Source organism: Amblyraja radiata, chromosome 8 (assembly GCF_010909765.2).
Source record: "Amblyraja radiata isolate CabotCenter1 chromosome 8, sAmbRad1.1.pri, whole genome shotgun sequence".
NCBI lineage: Eukaryota > Metazoa > Chordata > Chondrichthyes > Rajiformes > Rajidae > Amblyraja > Amblyraja radiata.
In genome coordinates, this window is record NC_045963.1 from 12,613,600 (window position 1) to 12,634,652 (window position 21,053).

Consider the following 21,053-nt stretch of genomic DNA (forward strand, 5'->3'; position numbering starts at 1 on the left):
CTGTTCCTTGTACAGCCCTTTGTTTATTCTTTCAAATTAATACTCTAAATATATTAGGCTCCATTTCTTTAATTGCCATAAAATGGTTCATGAATTTATACATCAGAAGTATACTATAAATATATTTTTTGTTTTTATAAATTAATCATCATCATACATTCTAATGGACTTATAAGAAAGTTATTTTATAAAGAGATATAAGCAACTGTTGGAACCAAATTAAAATAATTGAAGCAAACTATTTCTAAAACTGTAGGACTAGGCATTTTTTAATGTAATTTTTTTTAATTTTGGACATTTATGCAGAACTCACAATGCACTATAATTTCAAATTGTACAAAAGGATTGTTTGATAATACATGAATCTTTAAATAAAATCATGCTAGGAATGAACAATAAGACAAACCATGCTTTGATTGATTGTTTAATATTTAAAATTATACCAACTCTAAAATAACAAGCTTTAAATGTCTCTGCTTTTACTAAATTAACCAATATCTTATTTTTGTAGAATCGTGGGTCAATATTAAACTAACAGCATTGGATGTCCATTACATACCAATTACTCGTAGTTTAAAATCTGAATCTATGCCTGCCTGCAGGGAATCTAGAATATGTGTAAATAATGCAAACAGTAAGCATATCTTCTTAACCATTCAGATGGAAGATTCTTTACTGGTGCATTGCTGTCGTAAGCAGGAAGTATGCTTCAATAATTCAAATCAAAATTATGTGTAGGAAATAAAATGAAGAAGAAAGTGAGATGGCAGCAAGACAATAAAGATGACAGAAAGGATGAGATTTAAATTACTTTTTAAATAATAATTACTATTTGGACAATGTCTTCAAATTTACAACTTGCGTCTTCAGTGCCCGAGAAATCGGAAGTTAATAGCTTAATAATCTTAACAAACTGTTTAAAAACTCAGTCACACCTGAATTGCAAAGCCTAATTTATGTTTTGGTGTTTGATCTCTGTTGTGTAAGCTCTGCAAATTTATTACATTCATTTCACTGTGGAGTCTCGTGTTTAGTTACTGTTATGGTGAAGCTTCTGGAAGAACACTCAACAATTTTCTGACTTTTATATTCTGCAAGTTGCTGCCCTATTTACTCCATAGAATCAAAAGGTATCAATACATGAAAGTTAGTCTTGTGCAGCACATTAACCACAAATAGTACTAAGCATGAACAACATTCACATTTATAAAATAACTTTAATAGTTTAGACGGTATTTATATTCTGCATTGGACAATATTCTGCTTTTAAAAAAGTGATGCGAATCTTGTTTCACTATTAGATCTGGTGCAAGATTCAGGGGATTAAATTATTGGAGCTTAATTGGAGAATATTGTAGCGTTACTGCATTTGAGTAAAACAATTTTCACCTTAATTCATTTAAATGCTAAACTATGTTAAGGACATAGTGAAATTATGTGTTAAAAAAAACTGTTTTTGCTAATTTTCCTTGCTTTCATCCCAGCTATGAACGATCTGCTCCAGTCTATGATATCAGCAGGAGTTCAATGGTCAGCTAGTTCTGAAAATTTGGAGGAATCTAATGAAGTGACAGGAGGACAGAGGACAGAATTGGGGTCCATGGCTTTCTCAACAACGGCTGTCAATCTCACAACCACAAGCTCTGCTGGTTTCAGATCCCATCAAAGACTTCAACCTAAAGGTAATGGTTGATTCTACTTGAAGTAAAATAGCAGACCGATTCACAAATGAAAATAAATCGAACAGGTAGATAATTGCTATGTCAAACATTTGTTTTACAGATGATTTACCAAATTCACTCGTTCATTTGAAAGTTAGTTTTGTAAAAGGCTCTCCATAACATGTAAAATTATTATTTTTCGCTTGTTTGCATTGCTTCAAAATTTAGTCATGCCACGTCTGGGCCCAAGATTAGGTCTAGGGATTTTAGAAATGCAAGAGGGGACACTGTCAGACACCTATTTGAAGGGTGGATCTGGTCTGGGATGGGCGATACAGGAGGGAATTGGAAGGGCCGGATTGGTTCCCCCTGGATTTTGCAGTTTGAGGTCCATTTCACTGCCCTGGTTCACTGCAGAACTCAGACAGCTTCAACGGTCTAAAGAAGAGGCCTACAGGAGCGGGGATGCAAGTACAAGCTGAGAAGAGGAATCAGAGCTGCCAAGGAAAGGTACTCTGAGAAGTTGAGGAGCAAGTTCTCAGCTAGTGACTCTTCTTCAGTTTGGAAGGGCTTGCTACCCTATATCACCAGCTACAAGAGGAAAGCCCCCCCACTCTTTGGACCAACGACCAGCTGACCAACGACCTGAATGAGTTTTACTGCAGGTTTGAAAATCAGAAACATAACCCTGGTACCCCCTCCCCCTCCTCCCCAACCAACACAGCCAGACGACTGCTTTGGGGCCACCTCCTGCACCCACACACAACTGACTGACTTCATCCACTTCACCACCAACTTCCATCCGGCACTCCAATACACCTGGACCATTTTCGACACTTCCCTACCATTCCTTGACCTCACCATCTCCATCGCAGGGGACAGACTTCTGACCGACATACACTACAAACCAACTGACTCACATGGCTATCTGGACTACACGTCTTCCCACCCTGCCCCCTGTAAAGACTCCATCCCCTACTCCCAATTCCTCCGCCTACGCCGCATCTGTTCCCAGGATGAGACGTTCCACACCAGGGCATCGGCAATGTCCTCGTTCTTCAGGGAACGGGGATTCCCCTCCGCCACCATAGATGAGGCTCATACCAGGGTCTCATCCATACCCCGCAACACTGCTCTCTCTCCCCATCCCCGCACTCGCAACAAGGGCAGAGTCCCCCTAGTCCTCACCTTTCACCCCACCAGCCGGCAAATACAACACATAATCCTCCGCCATTTCCGCCACCTCCAACGTGACCCCACCACTCGCCACATCTTCCCATCTCCCCCTATGTCTACCTTCCGCAAAGACCGCTCCCTCCGCAACTCCCTTGTCAATTCTTCCCTTCCCTCCCGTACCATCCCCTCCCCGGGCACTTTCCGTTGCAACCGCAAGAAATGCAACACCTGTCCCTTCACCTCCCCCCTCGACTCCATTCAAGGACCCAAGCAGTCGTTCCAGGTGCGACAAAGGTTCACCTGTATCTCCTCCAACCTCATCTACTGCGTCCGCTGCTCTAGATGTCAGCTGATTTACATCGGGGAGACTAAGCGGAGGTTGGGCGATCGTTTCGCCGAACACCTCCGCTCAGTCCGCAATAACCTACCTGAACTCCCGGTGGCTCAGCACTTCAACTCCCCCTCCCATTCCCAATCCGACCTCTCTGTCCTGGGTCTCCTCCATTGCCAGAGTGAGCAACACTGGAAATTGGAGGAACAGCACCTCATATTCCGCCTGGGTTGCTTGCGTCCGGATGGCATGAACGTTGAATTCTCCCAATTTTGCTAGCCCTTGCTGTCTCCTCCCTTCCTTAACCCTCGAGCTGTCTCCTCCCATCCCCCCGCCCTCGGGCTCCTCCTCCTCCCTTTTTCCTTCCTTCTCCCCCCCACTCCCCATCAGTCTGAAGAAGGGTTTCAGCCCAAAACGTCGCCTATTTCTTCGCTCCATAGATGCTGCTGCACCCGCTGAGTTTCTCCAGCATTTTTGTGTACCTTCAGTCTGCAAAGAGTGGGCCCTTCTACACCCAGCCACCTCCAATCACCACTTCACACCTAATTACACACACACTCCTTGCTGACCAACATCACTTCATCAACAATAAAAATAGAGGAGGTGGAGAGGCTGTTCAGAAGACAGAAAAGCCAGAAGTCTCCAGGACCTGACAATGTTTGCCCCTCTACTCTCAAGCTCTGTGCACCGGTCTATACAGACATTTTCAACCAGTCCCTGCAAACATGTACTGTCCCTGCCTGCTTCAAGGTCTCCACTATTGTCCCTGTACCCAAAAAGGCAAGGATTACTTGTCTTAAAGACTGCAGCCCTGTCGCACTGACCTCTGTAGTCATGAAGACACTTGAAAGGCTTGTGCTGGCCAAGCTGAAAAATATCACAATCCCCCTGCTGAACCCTATGCAGTTTGCATATCGGGCCAATAGATCTGTGGATGATGCAGTCAACCTGGGCCTGCACTTCATCCTACAGCACCTAGACCGCCAGGGGACCTATGCGAGGATCCTGTTTGTTGATTTTAGCTCTGCATTCAACACCATTGTGCCAGGGCTACTACACTCCAAACTTTCCGAGTTGACTGTGCTTTAACCCCTCTGTCGGTGGATTACCAGCTTCCTGACAGACAGGAAGCAGCATGTGAGGCTGGGAAAGCACATCTCGGACCCGCAAATGCTCAGCATAGGAGCACCGCAAGTCTGCGTACTCTCTCTACTCTCTCTACACCAACGACGGCACCTCCACAGACGCCTCTGTCAAGCTTCTCAAGTTTGCAGACGACACAACCCTGATTGGACTCATCCAGGATGGGGATGAATCTGCCTACAGACAGTAAGTGTCACAGCTGGCGTCCTGGTGCCATCGCAACAACCTAGAGCTCAATGCTCTTAAGACAGTGGAATTGATTGTAGACTTTAGGAAAGATCCCCCTCCCCTCACCCCACTCACCATCAACAACACCACAGTTACATCTGTGGAGTCTTTTAAGTTCCTGGGAACCATCATCTCCAAGGACCTTAAGTGGGGGGCGACCATCGACTCTCCAGTCAAAAAGGCACAACAGAGGATGTACTTCCTACGGCAGCTGAGGAAGCACAATCTGCCACAGGCAATGATGGTCCAATTCTACACGGCCATCGTAGAGTCTGTTCTCACCTTCTCCAGGACAAGGGGTCACAGCTTAAGGATAAGGGGGAAATCCTTTAAAACCGAGATGAGAAGAACTTTTTTCACACAGAGAGTGGTGAATCTCTGGAACTCTCTGCCACAGAGGGTAGTCGAGGCCAGTTCATTGGCTATATTTAAGAGGGCGTTAGATGTGGCTAAGGGGATCAGAGGGTATGGAGAGAAGGCAGGTACGGGATACTGAGTTGGATGATCAGCCATGATCATATTGAATGGCGGTGCAGGCTCGAAGGGCCGAATGGCCTACTCCTGCACCTAATTTCTATGTTTCTATGTTTCCATCATGGTCTGGTTTGGCTCAGCCACCAAGCACGACACCTGGAGGCTGCAGCGAATTGTCCGATCAGCTGAGATGGTTATTGGCTGCAATCCTCCCTCCATTGATGAACTGTACACTGCAAGGGCTAGGAAGCTAGCAGTCAAGATCATCTCTGACCCCCCTCACCCTGGACACAAACTCTTTGAATCGCTTCCCTCTGGAAGGCGACTCTGGACTGTCAAAGCTGCCACAGCCAGATATAAAAACTGTTTTTATCCACGAGTAGTTGCTCTACTCAACAGCCAAAAATCTGTAGCCTCCCTTTGATCTGGTATTTTGTTGGTTCACATGCTTGATCAATGGTGTTTTATCATTAATATTTTATTATTATTAATGTTTCGTGTTTTCTGAGTCATTCGTAACTGTCACTGTATGTCATGTTGTTACTTGTGGGCGGAGCATCAAGGCAAATTCCATGTATGTGAATACTTGGACAATAAACCTACTTACCTATTTAAAGGTAGTAGACCTCAAACTCCAAAATCCAAAATCCAAGGGGAACCATTTAAGGGTAGTAGATACACAGTTGCATGAAATTGCATGGTTCAATTTGTCCCCCCTCAATTTGTCCCCCCTCAATTTGTCCCCCCAAAGTGCCCCTCAACAATGTGACCTAATTTCTGAGGTACAGCCTCAAGGAGAGTTGCATGGGGAAAAAATGAAGCCTGAACACAAATTACATGGAAATAATGCAAGGCATCTGTGGGTAAATCACAACATGAACCACCCAGCCAAATTAGCAAAGTATTTGAATTCAATCCAAGCACGTTGAATTTTGAAGATGAGGGATCTTCAAATGCATAGGATATGCATCTGTGTTTCTTGTACTGCTTTTTATTCTTCGACAGCATGTTTTGTAACAATGATTTTTTACATTTTAGAATCTGAATATCCCTAATTGATAAATATAAAGACGTGTTTTGACAAATTTATATTCACATTTTCATTAAAATAATTATTTTGACATGAAGTGCTTTGCATATTTGCACAAAAGCAGAAACATATAAGAGTAATGGACCTTTTATATTTCCGTATTTATCAAGACATTTTACTTTTTGTACATCTTTTAATTTATAATGTGTAAACCTTTTCCCATAATCTTTGCCTTTTTGTATTAACTTAAATAATTGCAATTGATGTATTTTACATCTTATGCGAACCTAAAAATACAAGACATAGCCTATTTATCCATTCAGACACTTAAAAAATTGTTTGTCACTGAAATATTTCAAGTGTCTGTAAGTACGTTAATGAGGAGTAAAATCAATTGCTGTTAGTGTCGTACAGCACAGAAACGGGCCCTTTGTCCATGCCAACTAAGATGCCTGATAAATGCTGGTCTCATTTCCCCACATTTGGCCCATATCCCTCTAAACTTTTCCTATTTGTGGACGTGTCCAAATGCCTTTTAAATGTTGTTATAATGGCTGCTTCAAGTACCTCCTCTGGCACCTTGTTCCTGATCCCAGCACCCAAGGTCTTATAAAAGTTGCCACTCAGGTTCCTATTAAATCTTTCCACTCTCACCTATGTTCTCTGCATCTTAATTACCCTACTCTGGGTAAAAGACTGCATTTACCATATCTATTCCTCTTATGATTTTGTACACCTCAGTAAAATCACCCCTCAGCCTTCTACACTCCTAGGAATAAAGTCCGAGGCTTCCAAACCTCTCACTGAAGACCACGCCCTCATAAATCGCCCCACGTACTGGCCACATCCTCATAAATCTTCTATGCACTCTTTCTAGCTTAATAACATCTTTCCTATAGCAAAGTGACCAAAACTGAAAAAATACTCCAAATGTGGCGTCACCAACAGAACAGCGATAACATAACATCCCAACTTAAATCTACATATAGATTGGGCTAACCAAATTGGTAAAAACACTGAGGAGGAGGATTTCCTGGAGTGTATATGGGATGGTTTTCTAAGCATATTTGTCAAGGAACTAAAAAAATAATCTAATTCCCAGGTGTTGCCTCCAATGAAGATTTATTATCCGATGAACCAAATCTTATCAATTCCTGCACTGGATCAAGAAGCAAAGGTAAATATTATTTATGATTTGCCAAAATTAACGGCATAGTGATAAGTATATGTCTAGCTTGCATTTGAAATAAATATACTGAAAATGTTTTCATGTAAGTTCTGCAGCTCTGTGCCTTTTTATTGTTTTTATAATACCATCATTGTTCCTGCCTGCTTCATTGCTTTGTTAATCATTTGTCAACCTTCATGTATTCTATTCATCTTTCTGCTGAATGAAACTAATCAATGTCCATTGAGATTCCACTCATTTGAAACAGATGCTAGCCGTTGCAGAATATGAAATCAAGGAAATATTGATCATAAAATAACTGATACGCCACTTATTTTCTCCCTCATCCTAACCTATTTCAAACATTAGCACCTTTTGTCTTTTGAATACCAAGATCTGTCAAATTTTATATATAGCAATAAATTACTTTTGAACCTTGAGCTAACAGATAGAGCTACATCCAAACACGAATGCAAAAATACACTTCCTGTCCTTAGTCCAGTTTTTGGCTCTTATTGTTTTTTTACACCATTTTGTGATTGGCAGTTTTAATCTCAAATTGCATTTTGTGCCTATAGGTTTATTCTTTTAATTAAGTTAAAGTTTTTTTTACATTCAAGGCAGAATTGCATCGCCTGAAGAAGGTGGCAAAACCTCTGCTTCGAAAAATAACTTCCAGAGCACTGTTAAGATATTTGGAGGTAGGAATGTGTTTTTTAGAATGTCAGAGCACCTCCGTCCCCCTTCAGCCGCCTTTTTTTCCCTTTGGTCGGCCTTGCTCTCAAAACCTCTTGTTCTTGGTCATGCTGGATACTAGCAGGATTGCTAATTAGGCTGCCGTAGCATGCAAACTAAAAGCAATCATTGCCTGAGTGTGTACTCAGATTCTCAATCAATTTCTTCGGGAAATTGCCATTACATTGATTCTACTTATGTGCATTCTGTGAGTTTCATGCACTTGTGTATAGGGCAAGCAGTAGGTGCATTGGAAAGCACCTAATAAGCCCTAATCAAATTTCGAAATCAGATTTATGTTAGAAACAGTCATAATAGTTAAACATGCACAATACGATTGCATTTCCAGGCCTGGGTATTCTCCAGCCAACTTCAGCTGTCCCTTCATTGTTACCATCAGCTGTGAAAATAATATAAATCGGGAAACAATGAGACAATCAGAGCATTCAGCCCAATTCTTATACAACTTCTATTTACCCTGATCACTCACCCTACTGTAAATGAGCTTTTGAATTATCATGTCTTCCAGTTAAGTTTCACTTTCCCTGTTGCTTCTCTCCATATAATAAACATACTTGTTTCTCATTAAATAATTACAAAACTAAAGGAAATTGAAAGAGGGGAATACACCATGAGAAAATTAGTTAATGGATTTAGATCTGTGAATCTTATGATATACATAGATAATGCCAATCTTACTTTTCTTACATACTGATCTAAATGGCGTCAAGTTGGGAAAAGGGGAAGTACAATGGGATATGGGGGGTCCTTGTACATCAGTCTATGAAATTCAGCATGCAGGTACAGCAGGCAGTGAAGAAAGCGAATGACATGTTGGCCTTTATAACAAGAGGAATCGAATATAGGAGCAAAGAGGTCCTTCTGTACAGAACCCTATTGAGACCACACCTGGAGTATTGCGTGCAGTTTTGGTCCCCTAATTTGAGGAAGGACATTCTTGCTATTGAGGGAGTGCAGCGTTAATTCCCGGGATGGCGGGACTGTCGTATGCTGAGAGAATGGAGCAGCAGGGCTTGTACACTCTGGAGTTTAGAAGGATGAGAGGTGATCTCATTGAAACATATAAGATTGTTGAAGACTTGGACACACTAGAGGCAGGAAACATGCTCCCGATGTTGGGGGAGTCCAGAATCAGGGGCCACAGTTTAAGAATAAGGAGTAAGCCATTTAGAACGGAGACGAGGAAACACTTTTTCTCACAGAGAGTGGTGAGTCTGTGGAATTCTCTGCCTCAGAGGGCGGTGGAGGCAGGTTCTCTGGATGCTTTCAAGAGAGAGCTAGATAGGGCTCTTAAAAATAGCGGAGTCAGGGGATATGGGGAGAAGGCAGGAACGGGGTACTGATTGTGGATGATCAGCCATGATCACATTGAATGGCGGTGCTGGCTCGAAGGGCCAAATGGCCTGCTCCTGCACCTATTGTCTATTGTCTTTTGTCTATTGATCCTTTATATAGCTATGACACAACAGCATAAATTTGATTCTTAACCAGCATTCCCTTTAAGTCTTCATCAGTAACGTAAGGCATGAAAACTTCAAGGGAAGGAACTTACTGCAATATTGTCAGCTCTTGAAGGGGAAACATTCATTCATAGTGATTTCATTATTTTGACATGAGTAACCATTTGTATCTAACCTACTGAGTTGAAAGGAATGAGAACGGATGAAGGAGGAAATGGCTAATCTACAAAAATATATTTGTCGATAGTGATATATTTGTTTCATATACTTAATTGGTAAATACTTTAAATATTATGAGAGGCTTAACTGAAAAATACATTCAATACTTAACAGACAGTTGCTATGATGAAATGTTTTCAAATTAAAATTACTAACATATGTACTTGTTTCTTTTTTGGGGGCTAGAAGGGTTACAAAGTAATTATAATGGATACAATCCAGCTCCTGTTCTTGGCAGCTCTACAGTGTGCAGAGTGCCTTGTCACATTTGTTGTAAGTCATTCTATCACACCCATTTTCTTGCATGTTCTATATATGTATTCAGCATGAAATAACGTGACTTTCCACTAACTATTGTTTTTGCCCTGAAAGGACTACTGTTTTATTTCTGTCCTGCTATTCCCTTATGTTTCTGTTTATCTGCTTTTCCTGTAGTGCTGTGTTCCAAAATGTCCAATTGGACTGCCTCGAAAATTCTTGGCTTTCTGATCTGTAAGACACAACTCTTTTCTGACCTTGGGCATGCTCAGCCTTTGGCACACTGCATGCATCCATGCTTCAGCTGTTTCTCTGGTCAAAGGTAAAGTGGCCTCTGCTCATTTTTATTTCCCAATTTCCATTTAGCTTCCAGACCAGCCAGCCTTGATAGTAGCAGGACATCAAGTAGCAATAACAATAATAATGCTTCAGCCCACGATGCAAAAGGTATGCCATGGCTGATTTTTTTAAACCATTTTTATTTTTGACTTACATTTAGGCCACATGCTGAAATAGCGTAAGCATTGAGAGGAACATTTAATTGCATGATACAAAACATTTTCATGTATTCTAAAAGTTAAAAGGGTATGTGTATATTCTGTCTGATTTAATATGTAAGTGTTGATATTATGTTTTCTGCTGCTGAATTAAAAAAATATATAACTTGGCAAAATATAACTGCAGTTACAAGTTGAAACTCGGGTCCGACATGTTTTGTTTCTGTACTATAGATCTGTACAAATTAACTGATTTTAACTAAGATCTAAAATTGACTAAGATCAATACTAAACTGTAGCTAATTAACCTATCTGTGCAACTTTTGTGATCTCAGCTTACACTTCTATCAAGGATGTCACTATACCACTATAAAGGATGTATCAGAACATGCACAAGATATCTGAAAGGGGCGGGTGAGCAGCCAAAGGTCATGGTCCATATTGATATCACGGGTTAAGTAAGAAGAAGGCAGATTAAGTCCTGCAAAGAGCATTAGGGAGTAGTGAAATAAGTTGAAAAGCAGGACTTTCAGGCTTGTATAAGTGAGTTTGGTATCTCGATAACGCAAGGAATCATGGGATTTGTCAAAGGTCATTCGGGTTTTAAAAAAATCGAATGCAGCACTGTATAAACTGTATAAATTGTTAACTATTCTACGAAGGAATTAATCTAGAATTCTGTCAACTCAATAGGTTTCTTTCTTGTTCTGCTGTTCACACACTACTTACTTTAGGTACTCAAAAAAGCTGGAGAAACTCAGCGGGTGCAGCAGCATCTATGGAGCGAAGGAAATAGGCAACGTTTTGGACCAAAACCCTTCTTCAGACTTACTTTAGTTCCAGTTCTAGTTCTAGTTCAGTTCATTAATCTGCAATTATGAGATATTCAGAAAGTTAAAGAATTTATTATTTTCATTTAATCCTTAATGTGTTTGCTACTGGAATAAGAAAATATTACTTGTGTTTGAAACATTTTCTTATCTTTATTCATAATTTATGTGTAAAAATATATTGAATCTGAGGCAGCAATCCACAGCAGCTGAAAGCAATAGTTTTCACTTTGGGGAAAAACAAAACCAGGAAAGAAAGCAAAAGGTGGAATATCCTCCTACCAGTCCATCAGCTTCATTTTAATGGCCTGTCCCACTTGGTGATTTTTTTGGCGACTGCCGGCATCATTGACTGGCATCAGGTCACTGAAAAATTTGCGCTGTGATGCGGCATGATGATGTATTGACGAGCGGTGTTTTTTCAAGTGTCGCAACATTTTTTTTGTCGCCGCTGGATTTTGAAATGTTCAAAATCTTTTGGCGACACTGATATGATGCCGGCAGTCGTCGAAAAAAATCGGCAAGTGGGACAGGCCCTTAAGTGTTCCTAGCCAATGTCTGCAGTGATCTCCACTGAGATTTGACTTGGATAAGGGCCAGTTTAGAAAGGGGTTGTGCAGTATGCCCAACCTCACCTCCCGAAGGATAGGTGACAATAGGCTCAGTTTCCACGATAATGACATGTTTCAGGATGATTGGCATAAACTAAGCTTTTCTTTAAAATAACTGCACTTACCTTTGGGCTAATTGTGATATCAGCTTACCATTTGTTTTCCCAATTTCTCAGGCATCTACCAAAAATACAGGTTCTACACCATAGTCAACTTCCCTCGAGCTCTGGAAGCAATCAACTACACCTAATACAATACCACAAATCTAAAGGCTGCTACTGAACAGGAAAAAAAAAACACTGACAAAGAGAATATTAAGGCATTCTGCAAAAGCATAAACTTGGTCAGGCTAGATTACATGGGGAAATGGAAACAGCATTGCATGGAATTGGCAGCATTCTCTTATCTTAAGTGCCACTACTTTTGGGATTACTTTTGGTCTTTACTGGCTGCTTTCTTACCCATTGGGGAGAAACAACTTGTTCCAAAAACCTGCACCAAATAACAAAGTCAATAATACGTTAATTCAAATAGGGTTCGGTAAGCATGTCCATTACATACCAAGTTACAATGCAAAAGAAAATGGTGCAAGTATATTGAACTAACTTATACAAACACAAGATTATAACAGAAAATTGGAATGTCAAATATTGATTAAAATTATCCAATGTAATGGGAATCAGAAGAGACATGATTAGTCAGGAGACTCGTGACACAACTTTACTTACACATGTACATGCAGAACTCATTTAGAAGTCAACAAACGTGCATACAGCCCGTTGCTGTGGACTAGTATAGTATGAGGTGAAAACCCCACAAATAGTTTTCATATTATCTATTGATAGTATCAGAAATCATACATTTCATTTCATTCTCTCCCCCCCCCCCCAAAACAAAACCAATAAAAAATGGTTGTTATTCATCGTCACGATCTCGCTCATTCACCGAAGCATAAAGCAATAAAACCACCAAAATCATGGTAGTTTTGTACAAATGAACCATAAATACACCTAGTTAATAGTTTTGAAAGCAGTATTTTCTTACATCGAAGAAGCAAAACTGGAAAATACATATGAAACGCAGGTCCGTACACACACAGTAGCTCAGCTGGCGAGAATGTTTATCCCGAATGACCCATGACCTGGGCATGGGCATTTGAAATACCGAACTCGCTTATTCTCAGAATTATTCTGCATGCCACAGGAAGATGGTACTGTTAAATCGTGGTTAAGGAACTGATGCAGAGGTGGCGGGCTTCAGGTATATGGATTATTGGGCTCTCTTCCACAGATGGTGGGACCTATACAAGAGGGACTAGTTGCACCTGAACTGAAGGGATAGATTTATGGGTAGATTTGTTAGTGCTACTCAATCGGGTTTAAACTGGTCAGATAGAGGGATGGGATCCAAAGCAATAGTGTAGCAGCTGAGCAAATGGAGCCTGATACAGATTTATGTGACTAAGTTGAGAAGAAAGGATAGACAGGGACAGGTCAGGGAACAAAAAGGCTGATAAACTAAACAACGTTTAGTTTAAATATGAAGCCTGGTGTGTAAGGCTGATGAACCCGAGCAGTGGATTGGTACATGAGACTGGGATATTATAGCCTTATCAGAAATAGAGCTGGGAGAGAGGCAGGATTGGTAGCTCAACGTTCCAGCTTACAGATGCTGCTGACATTATAGAGTTAAGTTTTGATTGGCAAGGACTTCATAGTAGTATTCAGAGAGGATGTTCTTGGGGGTATCGTCTAATGAGGTTATATGAATGGAACTTAGAAATAAGAAGGCGATGACAGCTTTGATTGGGTTATTATAAGGCCTCTGTAGACAACAAACATTAAATAGGCAAATATGTAATGAGATCACAGATAGCTGTAAGGATAATAGAGTTGTAATAGTCTGTGATTTTAACTTCACTTATATTGGCTGGGAACCCTGTAATACCAAATGATTGAATGGAGTGGCATATTTTATGTGTCTGGGAAAGTTTTCTGAAACACAGAGCATCTTACTAGAGAGGGTGTAACATTGGACCTCCTATTAGGGAGCGAAGCATGGCAGATGACTGAAGTATCAATAGGGGACCAGTACTATACTCTATTAATTTAAAATGAGTTATGTGAAAATGGTGGGATTGATCCACAAGTTAAAGTCCTAAAGGTAATTTTTGACGGTATTGAACAGAAACTCGCAGAAATTTACTGGGAGATGCTGTTTACAGGTAATGGGGCGACTGGCAAGTGGGAGGCTTTTAAAGGTGAGATTGGGGGTGTTCAGGGAAAGCATGCTTCTGTTATGGTGAAGGGCAAGGCTACCTGGTTGACGAGACATATTGAGGTTCTAGTCAGAAAAAAAGGAGGCTCATTGTGGACATGGGCATTTGGGGTCATGTGAATCACGAGAAATATTTATAAATGTGCGAATGCAGTTTAGAAGGAAATTAGAAGGGCAATAAGAGGACATGACTGCTCTGAAAGGCAAGATAAAGGAAAATCCTCTGAGATTCGACAGGTATATTAATAACAAAAGGATAACTCGGGAGAGAAAAGGCACCCTTAAGGAACATGATTGTCTGTGTTGAGCCACAGGAGATAGGCTAGATGTTAAATGAGTATTTCTCGTCTGTATTATTTGTGGAGAAGATCATAGATGTAAATGAACTGAGAGAAGACTTCAAATAAAGCCAGAAATCTCGGGGTTATTATGGATTCAGATTTACATTTCGACAGTCACATCAAATCAGTAACAAAATCGGCCTACTATCACCTCAAAAACGTAGCAAGATTAAGAGGACTCATGTCAGCTCAAGACTTAGAAAAACTTGTACATGCCTTTATTACTAGTAAGCTAGATTATTGTAACGGTCTCCTTGCAGGTCTTCCGAAAAAAACTGTCAGGCAGCTACAGCTTGTTCAGAACGCTGTTGCTAGAGTTCTAACAAAGACCAAAAAATTTGAACACATTACACCAATTCTTAAATCCTTACATTGGCTCCCTGTATGTCAGAGAATTGATTTCAAAATCCTGCTGCTCACCTATAAATCACTACATGGTTTAGGGCCAAAGTATATCACTGACATGCTTCCACTATATAAGCCTTCTAGACCGCTAAGATCTTCTGAGACCAATCTGTTAGTGATTCCCAGAGTAAATACAAAACATGGGAAAGCAGGATTTAGTTATGCTAAATTTAGTTATGCAACAAATAGCTGGAATAAACTTCCTGAAGATTTAAGACTTGCCTCAACTTTGACCACTTTTAAAACAAGACTGAAAACTTTTATGTTTACTTTAGCTTTCAGCTAAATCTTAACTACATTTCACTTTTAACTTTTGCACTTTTTATAATGCATTTTTAACTTTGCTTTTATTTTATTTTAATTCTTCTATTTTATTTCATTTTATTGTCTCATTTTATTGTATAACATGTTTTTATGTGAAGCACTTTGAGTCTGCCTCGTGTATGAAATGAGCTATATAAATAAAGTTGCCAAGAAATGAGTAGTGATGTGTTGGATCATAGCTGAATTACCTAAGAGGGGATTCTAGCAGTTTAAAAAAATATTAAGGTGGATAGGTCACTGACCAAGTGTGTCTAAAGACATTGTGGAAAGCTAGGAAATAAATTCCTGGGGCCCTGGAAGTAATATTTGCATCATCTTTAGTTATGAGGGAGGTACTCTCAATAGCTAGAGTGTGATCCTAAGCTCCCATCTACCTCATTGGAGATCTTTGAACTATCTTTAATCGGACTTTATTGAACTTTATCTTGCATGAAATGTTATACCCAATTCCAATATCTGTATAGTGTGGATGGCTTGATTGTAATCATGTATCGTCTTTTTGTTAACGGGATAGCATGCAACAACTAGTTTTTCACTGCACTTCAGTACATGTGACAATAATAAACTAAACTAAGCTGGAAGTCTGGAGAATGCCTAATGGAGAATTTAATGGCAATTCAAATTCAATGCTCATTTGAATGGCTATTAAATAATCTTTATTTAAGAAAGGCTGCAAGGACAAGCCGTGGCACTACAGGCTGGTGATCCTGACATCAGTGGTGGGAAGTTACTGGAGGAAATTCTGAGGGACAGGATCTACCAGCATTTGGACAGACAAGGGCTGATTAGGGATAGTCAGCACAGATTGTAAATATGAATTTCATAAATCTGATAGTTTTTGAAGAGATCAAAACAATGATTAACGAGGGCAGGGGAGTGCATGTTGGCTTTGTGAATTTAGCAATGCCTTGACCAGGTCCAACATGGTAGACTAGTTCAGAAGGTTAGATAACATGGGATCCAGGATCTAGCCACTGGATTCAAAATTGGCTTGGTGGAAGGAGACAAAAGATAATAGTGGAGGGTTGTTTTTTAGATTGGAGGCCTGTGACCAATGATGTACAACAGGGATTTGTGCTGGATCCACTGTTTGTCATTTCTATTAACGATTTGGTTGACAATGTAGTTAACATGTTTAGTAAATTTGTGGGTGACACCAAAATTGATGGCGTAGTGGACAGATTATGTAAGATTACATCAAAATCGAGATGAGAGACCAAGGGGTACATGTACACAGTACCTTGAAAGTGACACCACGGGTAGACAGGATGGTCAAGAAGGCGTGCATGCTTGCCTATATAAGTAAGGGTATTGCCTATAGGAAGTAGGACATCATGCTACAGCTGTACCAGATGTTGGTGAGATCTCATCTAGAGTATTATGCACAATTCCAATCGTCTTGCTATAGGAAGGGTGCCATTAAGCTGGAAAGGATGCAGAATACATTTACCAGGATATTACCAGGACTCAAGGGCTTGAGTTATAAAGAGGCTGAATAGTCGGGGACTTTTTTCCCTGGAACATAGGAAACTATGGGGTAATCTTATAGAGGTATACAAAAATGAAGATGAATGGTCAGATTTTTTTTTCCCAGAGTAAAGGGGCCCTGAACTTCAGGGCATATATTTAGGTTAGAGGGGAAAGATTTAAGTGACCAAGGGACAATTCCTTCACATAAAGGGTAGTGCATTATGCACAATGAGATGCCAGATGAATTTGTTGTGTGTAAAATGGCAATGTTTAAAAGACAATTAGACAGGTAACACAAAAGGTTGAGAGGAATTTGGGCCAAACACTGGCAGATGGGAATTACTCAGCTATAAAACCAGGTTAGCATGGATAAGGTGGGCCGGAGGTCCTGATTCTGTGCTGTATGATCCTATGATCTTATTACTGCGACTGGTAGCATTTCTGACATTTGGGAACTATGTTACGGGCAGTCCTCAGAACCCTTGTGTGATCCAGGTAGTGCCTGTACTTAAAAGGAATAATTGTCCTGCTCAGGTGAAGATGATCAGGGGCAATTTCTATGGACTGGAATTTCTTTAGTCAAACCCCTAGTGTGCTGGAGTGGAGAGTTTTAACATGCACTATTATTTCTTTTTGCAACAGTATTCTGCAGCAGACATGGCTTGAAGTTATTGGAAAACTGTACCTACCATTGTACAAGTCCTCTCTTGCTTGCAACCGTCCGACTTGTGTATAGCCTGTAGATATGTTTGAGCATTTGTCAGATTGGTAGGATGATTTGCCGGCTGTTGTGGGGCTGCCGGCATCTTTTGCTATGTGGGACCTCTTTCATAGCTACATTTTCAACTTACAAACTGTTTATGTTATGAATAGTTCTCAGGAACAAAACCGTACAGTAACTTGGGATGTACTTGAAATATTCTGGATTCATATTTATTTGCGCAGCTATATAAGGTACAAGTAAAATGGTCTAATCTGCCAATGGTTTGATCAAAGTTATTTTGTATTGCACTAAAATGCCAGTGGGTTCCGTATGATTCATATGGTTGTCATGTTGGATAATGCGAGATTTTATGTGCTTATATCTTTTGCCTCTAAGCAGGTGCAGCTAATGGCAGACATGGTAGGTTTCAAAGTCTTAGCACTGGAAAATGTCGTTCAACTGATGACAGTCACATATTATCAAATAGCAGCCGTTCATCTAGTCATCTACCGCAAAATTTGAAAAAAGATGTTTCCTTCCAAAAGAAAGAAGTTAGTATTGCTGACACCCAAAAACGTTCTCTGCAAAGGAATAAAACCACATCACCTGGGAGTGAAGTAGTTACCTTACAGCAGTTTCTGGAAGAAAGTAACATAAACCAATCATCACAGGTTAGTGCACAGAAAATGTCTTTAGTCCAAATGTTATTTTGTTTCTTTGATCAGTTGTTTCATTTATTACCAGATAAATGCATTTTATAACCTGGATTCAGTCATTTGATATAATTAGATTCAGTGGGTAAACACCACCAGTGCTGCATATACAGTGGCTTGCAAAAGTTTTCATACCCCTTGAACTTTTCCACATTTTGTCACGTTACAACCACAAACGTAAATGTATTTTATTGGGATTTTATGTGATAGACCAACACAAAGTGGTGCATAATTGTGAAGTGGAAGGAAAATGATACATGGTTTTCAAATTTTTTTACAAATAAAAAACTGAAAAGTGTGGCGTGCAAAAGTATTCAGCCCCCCTGAGTCAATACTTTGTAGAACCACCTTTCGCTGCAATTACAGCTGCAAGTCTTTTGGGGTATGTCTCTACCAGCCTTGCACATCTAGAGACTGAAATTTTTGCCCATTCTTTGCAAAATAGCTCAAGCTCAGTCAGATTGGATGGAGAGCATCTGTGAACAGCAATTTTCAAGTCTTGCCAGAGATTCTCAATTGGATTTAGGTCTGGACTTTGACTGGGCCATTCTAACACATGAATATGCTTTGATCTAAACCATTCCATTGTAGCTCTGGCTGTATGTTTAGGGTCGTTGTCCTGCTGGAAGGTGAACCTCCGCCCCAGTCTCAAGTCTTTTGCAGACTCTAACAGGTTTTCTTCTAAGATTGCCCTGTATTTGGCTCCATCCATCTTCCCATCAACTCTGACCAGCCTCCCTGTCCCTGCTGAAGAAAAGCATCCCCACAGCATGATGCTACCACCACCATGTTTCACAGTGGGGATGGTGTGTTCAGGGTGATGTGCAGTGTTAGTTTTCCGCCACACATAGCGTTTTGCATTTAGGCCATAAACTTCAATTTTGGTCTCATCTGACCAGAGCACCTTCCTCCACATGTTTGCTGTGTCCCCCACATGGCTTGTGGCAAACTGCAAACGGGACTTCTTATGGCTTTTTTTCAACAATGGCTTTCTTCTTGCCACTCTTCCATAAAGGCCCGATTTGTGGAGTGCACAACTAATAGTTGTCCTGTGGACAGACTCTCCCACCTGAGCTGTGGATCTCTGCAGCTCCTCCAGAGTTACCTTGGCTGCTTCTCTGATCAATGCTCTCCTTGCCCGGCCTGTCAGTTTAGGTGGATGGCCATGTCTTGGTAGGTTTGCAGTTGTGCCATACTCTTTCCATTTTCGGATGATGGATTGAACAGTGCTCCGTGAGATGTTCAAAGCTTGGGATATATTTTTTTATAACCTAACCCTGCTTTAAACTTCTCCACAACTTTATCCCTGACCTGTCTGGTGTGTTCCTTGGTCTTCATGATGCTGTTTGTTCACTAATGTTCTCTAACAAACCTCTGAGGCCTTCACAGAACAGCTGTATTTATACTGAGATTAGATTACACACAAGTGGACTCTATTTACTAATTAGGTGACTTCTGAAGGCAATTGGTTGCACTGGATTTTATTTAGGGGTATCAGAGTAAAGGGGGCTGAATACTTTTGCACGCCACACTTTTCAGTTTTTTATTTGTAAAAAAATTTGAAAACCATGTATCATTTTTCTTCCACTTCACAATTATGCGCCACTTTGTGTTGGTCTATCACATAAAATCCCAATAAAATACATTTACGTTTGTGGTTGTAACGTGACAAAATGTGGAAAAGTTCAAGGGGTATGAATACTTTTGCAAGCCACTGTAACTGTTGGCATTAGTCTGCAAATATGCTAAAATGTTTGAGAGTTTGCTTATGCTCGGATGAGTGCAAAATTCCTGAATTTATTGATATCTATTGGCTGGTGGTTCTTTGATTATGGTCCAGTGCGGTTAAACGATCAGCACCAAGTTGCAAAAGATAAACCCGCCCAAAGAACTCAGCGAGTCAAGTAGTGTCTGTGAAGGTAAAGAGATGTCGACATTTTGGATTGAGACTGCATCTGGACTGAGAGTGTAGAGGGAAGATAGCCAGCTTATTGAAGTGAGGTGTAACCAGATTTGGGGGAAAAGTGGTGATGATGGACAGATAAGCCAAATCGAGGAGGGGTTGTGTTGAGAGCCTGGAAGGTGATTTGGAATCATAAGACATGAAAAAAGGGTTGTTGGGGGAGGAGAGGGAGAAAGATAGAGACAGACAGGTAGGTGATAAGGGGGGAATCATGGACACTCGCATGATCTCTTTTTGTTCCAAACCCATGAACTCCTTCAAATTAATTTGAACTATTTCAGACATTTCTCTTTTATTGTCTGGATATCTGTCTTCATCTCAAGAGACAATCGATATCCACTCGTACATTCACCATCATCCCTCCCTTATCTAGTTCCACCTATCATTTACCAGTCTCTGTCACCACCTTTTCCTCTACCATCACCTCTTTCCCCCTTCCCCAATCTGATACTGCCTGTCACCTACCAGCCTCTTCCTCATCCTTCATTCTCTCCCCTATGTACTGTCTATCTTCCTTTTTCACTCTGTCCTGATGCAGTATCTCAACCCAAAATGTCAACCGTACCTTTGCCTCCACGGAATCTGCTTCACCCTTCGAGTTCTTCCAACAATTCTATATTTTGCATTAGATTGTAGTCTACAATAGTTTGTGTCTCTAGACTGTTCAAGAAGGAACTGCAGATCCTGGAAAATCAAAGGTAGACAACAGTGCTGGAGAAACTCAGCGGGTGCAGCAGCATCTATGGAGCGTAGGAAATAGGCAACGTTTCGGGCCAAAATCCTTCTTCAGACTTCACCCGCTGAGTTTCTCCAGAACTTTTGTCTACCTTTGTGTCTCAAGACTACCGTGTACATGGTTTTCTCCTTCAAAATCATTGGATTCCATGGGAATTCCCACTAGAGTAAAAGTTCAACTATTTCAACTATTAATTCTTTAATTAGTTGAAATGATTGTTGTAGTTTTGAATTTTGTTCTTAGTTTTAACTGTTTCAAATACACACCTGGCAGTTAACT

At 40.5% G+C, this 21,053-nt stretch overlaps 1 protein-coding gene across 12 annotated transcripts in view; it reads left to right on the forward strand.

The window, feature by feature from the left end:
- The window catches only part of ccdc88a (coiled-coil domain containing 88A), a 157,628-nt gene that overhangs the window by 132,161 nt on the left and 4,414 nt on the right, over positions 1 to 21,053 (forward strand). The window contains exons 27-33 of one of the 12 annotated variants that reach the window (XM_033025183.1): positions 1,485 to 1,682; positions 7,146 to 7,220; positions 7,832 to 7,912; positions 9,833 to 9,919; positions 10,082 to 10,138; positions 10,271 to 10,351; positions 17,762 to 18,033. In XM_033025183.1, the coding sequence (XP_032881074.1) occupies positions 1,485 to 1,682; positions 7,146 to 7,220; positions 7,832 to 7,912; positions 9,833 to 9,919; positions 10,082 to 10,138; positions 10,271 to 10,351; positions 17,762 to 18,033 (851 nt within the window). Of the gene's footprint in view, positions 1 to 1,484; positions 1,683 to 7,145; positions 7,221 to 7,831; positions 7,913 to 9,832; positions 9,920 to 10,081; positions 10,139 to 10,270; positions 10,352 to 17,758; positions 18,034 to 21,053 lie in introns of all 12 variants that reach the window. The other 11 variants (XM_033025185.1, XM_033025186.1, XM_033025187.1 and 8 more) reach the window with 11 other exon arrangements.